Below are 11,446 nucleotides of genomic sequence, written 5' to 3'. Positions count from 1 at the left end.
TGTGTGTGTGTGTGTGTGTGTGTGTGTGTGTGTGTGTGTGTGTGTGTGTGTGCACATGTATGTATGCATATATCTATTCTATATATTACTTAGAGCTTTGCCTTGGGGATCCCAAACCAACCAAAAGGGGAGCACACACACACACACACTGTGTGTGTGTGTGTGTGTGTGTGTGTGTGTGTGTGTGTGTGTGTGTGTGTTCAATTGAAAGAGAGAGAGATGATAGAAAATAAATATAGCTAGGAAGCTACATCTAACTTCATTCTCACCTCATGATGTCCTCCTTTCAGAATGTCCTATTTAGGTCTCGTTTCCCAACCTTCATGCGATTTTTGAGAACGAAGTCAAAGTCATGCATGTGCTCTTGGTAGAATTCTGTATGTTCCTCCTCTCCATGTGAACCCTAAGGGGAAATGGAAAGCTTGCATTCTTTAGGACCGTAGAGTGTAACCCCATGATGTTCTCAAAATACATGCCAAAAGGGGCCTAGATATTGCATGTGAAGCCCACTTCTCTAATCTCCCTAATGTATGCTATGTATATCATCAGCACTGACATTTTGCCAAAGCTTGTCCACAAAAAGGGAGCAAGGATGGCCTACATAACACTCAACCAAAACCCCCAGAGAAACAAGACATGGTGAGCCCACCCTAGGCCACTAAGGAATCTAGCAATAAAGCCGGTAATGCTTCAAAAACATTGCTAGCAACTCTTCACACAAAGAAGGCAAGGACCAAACCTTTGTTACAAACATTGTTGTTGATAAGAACAAGGATCATATTTATGCTAACAAGGTCCTCCACCCTTTAGATCCCAATAGGGAGAAGAGTAAGCCTGAGAAGAATGGAGGAAAGGAGAATCAAAATCTGGAGAAGTTTACAAAAGTTAAACACAAAGGCTTAAGAATCTCCATCAAGCAACTTGCTAGAGAGACAAGAGTTTACCTACTTGTATGCACCTTTGACTAATGCAAACTCCTCTCACTAAAAACATGCTAAATAAAGTCTCGCAAAAAATGTCAATCCTATCTTGGAATGCTCGTGGATTATGTTCTAAGGAACGGCAAATATCATTACAAGCCATCTTACATAGATGCAAACCTGATAGTGCTGGAGCACTTGGGATTCTATGTTCAAGTAGCATTAAAAAAGGTCCATTCCCTTTCGATTTAATGTCTGTTTTCTTGCAAATAATCTCTTTGTTCAAAATGTAAAGATCAAGTTAGGGAGGGATACCTCTGCTCACTCCCCAATCAAGAGCTAGGAGAGGCATATGTCTAAAGTCAGGAGCTATTGCAAAATGTTTAGAAAGCAAGAAGCTAAGGTGAGGAGACTATAGGTTGTTGATATTGAATACTGCAGGAATGCATTATTACAATCTCTAATGAGGCACCTTGGTGATCAAATTGCCTTAAGGATGATATTCATCGCTTCTATCTTCCCATTTGCCAAGGCTAATTGGGACAAAATTGAGGCATTATTCAAGAAGGTGTTATGCTCTTATGCAAAGGCCGAAGGATGGCTTGCAATGTCATGGGATCAAGTAACTAACCCAATTGGAGAGGGGAGTTGGGGACTTGAACCTCTTAGAGAGAGCTCAAAGATTCTCAATCTCCTTGTTAAGGAGAATAATTGAAGGGCAACCTTCGTCAATGCTCATAATAACAGACTAGATTATAGGATCTACGATTTATGGTAAGGTATGGCCGAATTCCAAATGGACTGATATTCTATTTTCCAGGTCTCAACTAACTATGTAGGTTGCCAATGCTGCCAATCAAATTATACTAGCCTAGCATTCTATAATTTATTCTTTTGAATGGAAAGATGGGGGCAATGGAAAAGATGTATCCCTACTTATGAATGTTTGGCTAACACCCTTTGCATATGACAATGATTTTATTCCAACTTGTCAAAACCCTCACATATGTTACAAAATTCACTACAAGGGGTTAGGAAGTTGGTATGACAACTGGGATCAAGCTTCTTGTCAAAACCCTCACTTGTGCTTCAAAATTCATTGCAAGGGGTTAGGAAGTTGGTATGACATATGGGATCAAGCTTCTTGTTTCTTCAAGAAAAGTCACTCTTGGTTGCAAGGATTAGATTTGACTTTAGGGAGCCCAATGTTAAATGGCTTCTCAAGTCTATGGAGGCATGGAAGAAAGAGGATCGTACAAGCGACTTCAAAACAAGGAAGAAACATCTAAAGAACGCATGGAGAGAAACCCCTCTTTCAAAACTAACCTCCTGCTACGGAGGATAGTTGCCAAAAAGTAGGGATAGGCTTGTGAAGCTTCAATCCATATCCCCTTTGTGTTTTTCATAAGAGGAAAGATAAAACAGTTGATCATGTCTTTTGGGAATGTGAAGAAGCACAAGTTATGTTGAGAAACATCAAAACAATTATTAGAGGTTTAAATGTGCATTATGTTGTTGGCTAGAAACAAATGTTACTAGGAGATTGGCAATTTAAATGAGGTCTCAAAGAAGGTTTGGAATGTCCTTAAAGGAATAGCTTTACTAAGCCTATGGTATCTTAGGAACCATATTGCATTTGGACAATACAAAGGGTTGTATGTCTCCCCTACAAATCTCTATAATAGTATAATTGTTGATACTACTCATAGTAGAAAAACAAAATGGCATATGCACTAACATATACGAAGTGACATTTACATTACAAACTTGTCAACAAATATGTAATGAGAAATAAAATATGTTCAAAAGTATAATGAAATGAAGAACGAGTATTAGCATGGAAACAGATGTTGAAAATGGGACCAATAGAATCTAGTCAACTTCAAACATCAAGATAACATCAAGTCCCATGGGTTTAAGCATGATGTGGCAATGAGTCTCTTGGATTTAAACCCCACCTTTTGTACACTTTACTAAATTTCCACTTCAACTAAAGATTTTGCATATCTTACACATACATGTCTTATTGGATAGGATAGGTTTATAGCAAGAGTACAAAATCATTGATGGCATCCCAAGTCCCCACGTCTTCAAGAATCATGGAGACCCATGCATGCACCCATCCACATCCCAATTTGAAAGATAGCACCACAACTTTCCACTTGCTTTTGCATGATTATACAATACAAGATATGCAAAATGCATGGCCTCGTTATATTGTGTTGAGAACATCCTCTTCACGAAGCATATATTGAAAGACTAATGGTAGGAAGATTTTGAATTGGCACTTCTAATATATAGCATCAAGGCAATGCAAACACAATTATGATAACATCCATGAGGATATGGAATGCTACATAAGGTCTTATATGCTTTCTTCTTGGAGGGTTGTAGGAATTTGAGGCTTGCATGGCTCAATCATTAGGCTACATTCTATTTGGTCTCACCCATATGGCTATAAAACAAACCTAGTAGACAATAGTAGAGAAGTTCCATGCATGCATGCCCTTCTTCAATTTGAGCAACTCCAACAAGGGCACAAGTGAAATGGGAAAAGTTACATGTTCCACTTGCACTATGGAGTCAAGGACTCCTAATAAACTATCAAATCCACCATGATAACCCCAATGGTCTAATTGTGAGAGAACTCTCTAGTTGGAGATTTGTGGCTATGTGCCAAAATAAAGCACCCCATGTGCAATCATCATGCTCCATATTGAACTCACGTGTAAGATCACAAGGGTGACGTTTACATTTGTGCCTCAATGTTGAACATTTCCACTAAATTACACAAGATTAACTTGTGCATATAATTTGTGTCCCTCTCCATTGTGCATATTACAACTACTAAATATATTTACAGAATTTGTATCAAACCAACCTCCTCTACAAGTAGTTATGCTTGACATGCAAGTTGGATCACAATTCACAATAGCAAAGATATTCAAGGAAAGCAAGTGTTAAAAAGCCAATGCTTGTAGGAGGATACATCAATCAAGATTTCTCAATTTTTAAGGTCTTTGATGCACAATTACTTATGCCATTGGTGATGCAAACCCCAAGGTCTAAACTCGTGCACCCACAATATTCAACCCACACCCAAAACCACTAGGCTCAGCTTCATTAGTATTCAAGGTCATTCAAAGGGGCCTAAATTCACAATTTGTTTTGACCACAACAAACTTGTAACCTTCTTACATTTTTATTTTTACTAGGAATGCTCTGATGTGAAGTAGATGCTTGATAGGAAGATGGAGGGAACACCAACCGAGTTTCTTAATTTTCAAAGTCACTCAGATGCAAATTTATTTGTGCCATTGGGGTAGCAAAACCCAATGCTTTTACTTACTCACAATACTCAACCCACACTCAAAACCACTCATTGGCTTTCCTAAATTTACAATTCATTTTGACCACCAAAAAATTGTGAACTACTTACTTTTTAATTTTTACTGGACTTTTCTCAACTAAGGTACCTAAAGGAAGAACTAAGATGCCCAAAGTAAGATCTGATACAATGCACTACAGGCACATAGCTACACTTGGAACATAGACCTGACAATTGCTAGTTCGTGACATAGATATGTGATCGTTGGCAATTCCCACAGAAAACTCTATCCACATTCAATATCACAACTTTTCACATCAGAGTGACAATACAGGTAAGGTAGGGTGCCTATAATGTGCCACCCTCAGAGCACTCACCTCAAGATCGTTCTGCTCTTCCTCCAAATGCCAGTTCACACATGCTATGACCATTTCTCCACATTAAAAAGAGAAATGCCAAGAGAGCCAACTTCACAGGTTTACATTCTGTGGGCTGCATTTTTTACGTTGCAACACCGCAAGTACTGAACCTGAACCGCATAAACCTCTCTTTTTCCCACAACCTCAACAAATCGAGAGTTGCTGACAGTCTAAATAACTTAAGAATCCCTGATGGTAAAAACCACCAACTTTTGTTAACTCATTTCATTTACACAGCATCAACTCTTCACAAATGATGCATTTCATGAATGCTTCGCTTAGAGCCCAGTTGCAAAAGTAACAGCAGGGTCAAAGGGGGCTATAGGTGTTCTTGTCTTCCTTCACAGTCACACCAGCAAGGTGGATAGGTTAGGTAACAAAATTCCAAAGAAAAAAACTAAAATCTAATTGGCTCAAGTTGGCTCCATGCCAGAAGCAGGAAAAATGCTAGCACCTGAACAACCAATCAGAATCCATCTAGTCCCTTTCCCCAACAAGCACTGAGTTAGCACCCCATTTTGAGAAGGTGCTAGCGGGGGGGGGGGGGGGGGGGTTACCATAACCCTACTACCCCTGGCCCCAAGGGCATGACCATGGGGTTAGTGGCAGGAGAGACTTCCCCCTCGCCCCCAAAACCCCTGGGTGTGACTGGCACCTCAATAGCTTCACACCTTGTCAACAATAAAATATAATGCACTCAAGAATTGGGCAAATGACCGGGCAAATGACCGGCTTGCTGTTGTTTATGTACAGTTTTCTTTTCAAATTTCAACAGCTCCATCAAACACATGTTAAGACCTACACCAACCTACTACATGAGTCAAGTGAAAAGTAAAGTAACGGAACAAACACATGTTAAGACATAGACCAACCTACTACACGAGTCAAGTGAACAGTAAAATCATGAAATACTCCAAGAAAAAGAGGGCGGTATGCAACCAAAATGAGAATGCATGCTTACCAAGTTTCTAAAGGCTCATTTACCATAATCTAAACAGTGATTTCAGTGCACCATGGTAAACTCCAGCTATATTGAGTTCATAACCACCAACCAAATTATTTCTTTGGCAAACAAAAAACTTGACTTTATTTGAAGAAGAAAGCAATACATAAGAATAAACAATCTCTGAGATTACCAAATTCCCCTCCCTCCCATCATTGGTACCTGACACTTTCTAGTGAGAAACTTGCAGAACAAGTAATGATGTGCCCCTTGCCTTGCATAGCATATACTGTCACGCATAGCATATATTGTCACCTAAGACACCATGCTCATATTACCATATATGAAAAGGCTGCTAAGCCTAAGCGTGACACGAGAATTTATCATACACTGAACTTCAACCAGGAAAACATGTGCACAACATATGCAGACTTTGGAGAACCAACACTCAAAAATCTCCATTGGTTTCAGATGTGGCCTTGACAGGTGGCACTCTTTCTAACTGACTGTAATTTCCCTTCTCCTTGAACAACTGGGAATGATGATGCCGACAGTAAAGCCGACCTTCATGTGCAATATAGTTGGATGGACTAAGAGAACATCCTCCATGACAGCACTTGAAGCAGGACTTGTGATACGACATTCCATCAACACTAACCTGCATTAGATTTTACATCTTGCTTAATATATGCACAAAGTGAAGATGTAGGACCTAAGATCTTCATAGCGTGTATCAATCACAAATAAGCTCAGTACCTTCTCTATTGGATAGACAGTCTTCCCACAGGCCACACATTTCTCTTGTGTCCCAGAAAATAAAGATGAAAACTTGGTGGGAGTCTTCTGCTTACATTGAGGTCATTAAGAGGTTGAAAACATTTCAGTGTTAGAAAAGGCCCAAGAGCTCTTAAGCCTAACAATCATACTTTGTCTAAAAATTTAAGTATCAAAGGGAATCCACGTGAGCAATGCATACCGTCTCATTGTCAAGAGACCTGTCTACAGACTTCGGAGTTTTTGGCACACCTGTAAGGATGAAAACAACATAAGCATGCCATAATTTATAACATGGACACAACACTGCACAAGCTTTAGCAGCGCTCAAAATACCTGTCTCAAAGCTTCTCTCCAAGCTTCCGGTCATCTTGAAGAGCTGGTCAAAGTGGGGTTTGCAATACAGAGTTCCATCAAACGATGAATAATTGCTCAGCTGTATGTTACGAAGAGGAAAAAACATTGGTTAGAGACCCCTAGGTACGTGAATGAGATTAGAAGGAGCGCATGGTACACTACGGGAAAATATGCCACTCCACGGTCAGAAAAAACATCCAACAAAAGCGTCCTTTGACCCATCAGTCCGCCATACTTGCCTAAACAGGGCCGTCGTCTATAGATTATTCTAACTAATATGATTTAAATACTATCTTAGAAGTCTGATGGTACTTCCTGCAAAAGCCAACCACACTATTATAGATGCGATGCGAAAAGGGAAACAAATACACTCTGCGCGTTGAAACGCAGAGCAGGGCAAATTTCGTAAGATTGGCAGAATTTCAATAGAAAGATCGGACTTAACGGTGACAAATGGCGATATGACTAGGCAATTCCAGGAAGCCAGAAAAATGAGGGTTATTACACAAATGCATGCGATTGGCGATCAGATCTGGATATACAAATCAGCTCACCAGGACGGAGTTCATTGAGAAAGATAGAATGTGCTCAAAAGTAAGTCCTCTGTCCTCGGTACAACCAGAAACAGAAGAAATGCTCGTTGCCTACGGACAAAATGACTGCTAATGTTGCGAGAAACCCTACGTAAGATTCAAATACACAACTTGGGGAAGAGATCGGGGTAGGCCAAGAAATTAGATGTAACATTTTGGAGCTGCACTGATGGATGGAGACAACAGAAACAAAATCTAAAAGCCAAGAAAGGGCACGCGATATGGGTAGAAACTAGATCTGCCTCCGCTTGAAAACGAATCACTGGCCCAAGGAAAACCTGTACATAAGGCTAACCTTGAGAGTGCCCTTGCAATGGTGGCACCGGAAGCAGGCCTTGTGGTAGACGACGCCGTCAGCGGTGAGCTGATCCACGGGATAAACGGTCTTCTCGCAAGCCTTGCATTTCTGCTGAGTTCCGGCGAACGCCATGGCGGGGATGGCGGCGGCCACGGGAGCTCGGGGGGGAGGGGGCGCCAAAACCCTAGGAAGGGCAGAGACGAAACCCTAGGAGGACCAGAAAAAAATACAGGACAGGGAAGAACGAACAAATGCTGAGAGGAGAGGGAGAAGCAGAATGAGAAGAGAAGCGGCAGGCGAAGAAGAAGAAGCAGGCGCAGTGATCCAAGGCACCAGCCTCTCTCTCAGCAACCCTCCCTCGCCGTGACTTCGCTTATGTACACCGGACTCCACGCCTCTCTACACTATTGTTAAGTTCCAACCTGGCATCCGTCACCTTTAAATGTTAACGTAAAAACATGTCCCCCCCCCCCCCCCCCAAAAAAAAAAAAAAAAAAGTATTTGATTTTGGAAGGTTAAAAGAAAACATGTTCCCTTATAAGTTATATGTGTTTTCTTTGGATTCATGAAGGTAAGAACATGTCCCTCCATGTGTTTTGATCTGGATACTCGAAGCTAAGAAGAACAAGTCCCCCCCCCTCGTGTGTTTTTGATATTGGAAGGTCGAACCATGTCCCCCATGTGCTTCATTTTAGAAGTGACTTCTTACAACTCATATCAAATGTCAGGGGACTCCTTTTAAGACCCCGACCTGTCATGTGTCCCAATAGGTAAAACTCAACAAAGTACAAGGGAAGATTCTAGTGTCACAGTGAAAATTGTAAGGAGTGTGTTCGTGAGAACTAGATAGGGCCAACCGAAAGCTAGTTACAATTTTTGGAGCCTCAACTTGCTTAGACTATATGACAAATGCCCACAAAGAAAACCTCGAGAGTATTAGGGCAACTTGTTGCCTAGTGAGGGCACTTGTTTGTTCTATGGGGCGCATGTCTACAAGAACCAAACACAACTAATGAAAGGCTAGTAACTCGCATTTAAATGGGGAGCCTTTCATGGGTACATGCACTTCAATGCTAACCAACCATTCTATCCATCCTCAAGTTCCTACCATGGATTGTATAAGTATTCGTTAGCATCAAAGCTCCTTCACCTAAAAGCATGTAAATAAAATTACAAAGCTTCCAATAAATGCAATTAAAAGCTTCTATCTAATATGATCCCTAGATTTAAGGGGAGGTTTTGGTCGGGGTGCCACATCGCAAAAGATGGCAAAAGTTAGGCTATGTTGAGGAAGAAAAGAGTTCAATACTTTTCCACAAAACATGTAAAAAAATATGGATGTTGATCGTGTATTCTCTCTCTCTCTCTCTCTCTCTCTCTCTCTCTCTCTCTCTCTCTCTCTCTCTCTCTCTCTCTCTCTCTCTCTCTCTCTCTCTCTCTCTCTCTCTCTCTCTCTCTCTCTCTCTCTCTCTCTCTCTCTCTCTCTCAATGGATAAATGTATTTGCATACTTAGTGTTGCTCAATTCTCATCAAAGGAGAGCTTGCAAACAATCAATATGTTTATGCACACTAGAAGAATAAAAATGGAACCATTACAAATAGTCAGATTATGCCAATATCCCCAATAGTGTAAAAAGTGGAAAAAGCATAAGTAAATGTAGCTGCACGAATTATGCAAATTTGGGGGTTTCCAAAAACTAGGTCATATGGATGCATAGAGCTCCCAAAATTGAATGCCAAACTGAAGATAGAACAGACCATATGTGAAAGTGATTAGGGAGTGATTAGGCTAGTCATAAACCTATGATAAGGGGTCTCCTTAGCTATATCGCAGAAAAAGCGAGCACCATTTGAAATGTTGCATCTTGAGAGAAACACAACAAGTGGGAGACCACCCACCAACATTCTCCAAAATGAAGACTTTGCATTTAAAAAGAGTTGTAGTGAGCCATCCCACAATTGTCATAGATTTTCACCAAGGTCTATCCTTTTGGAGACCCCATTAAGAATTGCCCTTATCCATTACCATGCATGACCCTTGATAAGCAAATAATATATCTAATTTGTAGATGCTTGCTCTAAGATCGATTGAGTATTGTTTTTTGAATCCTATTAGGGTTGTTCCAAGTTCAAGAAGGGAAGGGTTGTAAGACAAGCAAAGAATTTGAAATTCTTGCCCATAGATCAATATACCCTCTACGCACATGAAAGTTTCTTTGCATGTAATGAAATGACCACAAAGTAGTGCTTGAGGGCTCCAACATATTAGAGACTAGGCCAAGCCTAGCCATCTTGTTCATTGGCTATGGTAGTCATTTTTTTGGGGGATGCTAAGGGGACTTCTTGAGGACCACTTGCCAAGTTTGAACAAGATGAGTCAATAATGGGGATACCTCAATCCTATGGGTTGATCAATATTAAGCTCATCCCACAATGAGGCTAGAACTTGAGTGTTGGCATGCAAATTACCCATTTCTTCTAGACAAAATCAACAATGGTGATTTAGGGCTATTGCCACACACAGATGTCAGTAAATAAAGTCCATCAAGTGTTGTCATGTGTGTTTACATAACTAAAATTGCACCAGTCCCATTCATTTAGGTGTACATATATGGTCCTAGGAAATGAGAGTAATGCCAGCATGTGTAAACCCTTTTTTCCACAACATGAAGTGGATGGACCATGTGACTACCCTCGGTATAGTCTTTCACGAGGGTAGCAATGCTAAGTAGCATGAGATCACGGGCAACATAATTGTATGGGCAACATTAAGCTGCACATGAAATGCCATGCTTGCAACTTCTAATGAACAAATTTGTTAGCACTACGAGTTGATATCCAATCAAGTAGTTGTGTGTGCAAGACTTGTACACCCATGAGATATATCAAGTGTCTCAATCGTGTTGCCTTGCATTACCGCCTTCCCTTGCCAGCCTAATGCTAGTAAGACTCGTTTCGTGTAGCTTATGAGATATATCAAGTGTCTCAATCATGTTGTCTTGCATTACCACCTTCCCTTGCCAGCCTAATGCTAGTAAGACTCGTTTCATGTAGCTTATGAGAGCTAGTTTGTGCATATTAATGTGTGTCCTTGAAGCTAGACCAAATAATTCTTATATGACCATGGCTCTCTAAATATTGTCCTTGTCAACCTTCGAGAACATAAAGGTGTCATCTACCAAGGCTTGGCCAACTAATTGTTGTTGCAAAGAGAGAGACACATTGATTACCACACCATTTTTTGCTACACGGGATAACAACGTTAGAATAGGATGGGTTGCAAGAGCAAATAATAAAGGACTCCAAGGACATCCTTGTCTAACATATTTAAAAAGTGAGAATGGCTTCATAACACATCCATTGAGCATCACTTGCATAAAGGATCCCTAATTGATAGTGTAGTGCAAATTTGAGATGTGGGGTTCGAACACCAACATTTGTGTGAGTTGGGTGGCAAATATGTTTTTCTCATAAAGCATAGATTTCATGTGTTATTTAACATCGAATAAGCAGGTGGGTACATGAGTATGTATACATGTGATCCTTGTATATAAGTAAGAGCCTTGCCTAACATGGCAAGTTTAGATAATAAATGATATTTGATTGCCAAATCTTCAATCATGTTTTTTTGTAGGGGCTTTTAAAAGAATACAAAGGTTGGGCCATAAGAGACTGATCCAATTTATAAAAAGCTCTCTCCTAGTTCACCTAAACCATCACTATCTCTTGATTTTCATACTTTGCCTCAAATTAGGAAATTTGATAGTGAAATTTTTCACCCATTGCAAGTCCTTATTAAAAGTACAAAATGAT

The 11,446-nt window shown here is 40.3% G+C and overlaps 1 protein-coding gene across 1 annotated transcript; it reads right to left on the bottom strand.

Moving 5' to 3' along the window:
• Positions 1–5,712: 5,712 nt before the first annotated feature.
• On the bottom strand, positions 5,713–8,015 carry LOC148018296 (LIM domain-containing protein WLIM1-like). The gene is made up of 5 exons (XM_087661471.1): positions 7,630–8,015; positions 6,721–6,820; positions 6,587–6,636; positions 6,367–6,453; positions 5,713–6,268 (listed from the first exon to the last, which is right to left on the bottom strand). Exons 1-5 carry the CDS (start codon positions 7,762–7,764, stop codon positions 6,059–6,061), a joined length of 582 nt encoding a protein of 193 aa, XP_087517597.1. The 5' UTR covers positions 7,765–8,015; the 3' UTR covers positions 5,713–6,058.
• Positions 8,016–11,446: the final 3,431 nt, after the last annotated feature.

The sequence above is a fragment of the Lygodium microphyllum genome, chromosome 21 (assembly GCF_053477565.2).
Source record: "Lygodium microphyllum isolate KBCC chromosome 21, Lygodium_microphyllum_v1.1.10, whole genome shotgun sequence".
NCBI lineage: Eukaryota > Viridiplantae > Streptophyta > Polypodiopsida > Schizaeales > Lygodiaceae > Lygodium > Lygodium microphyllum.
The sequence above is the reverse complement of the archived record's forward strand: the minus strand, read 5'-3'. Positions and strand labels throughout refer to the sequence as shown.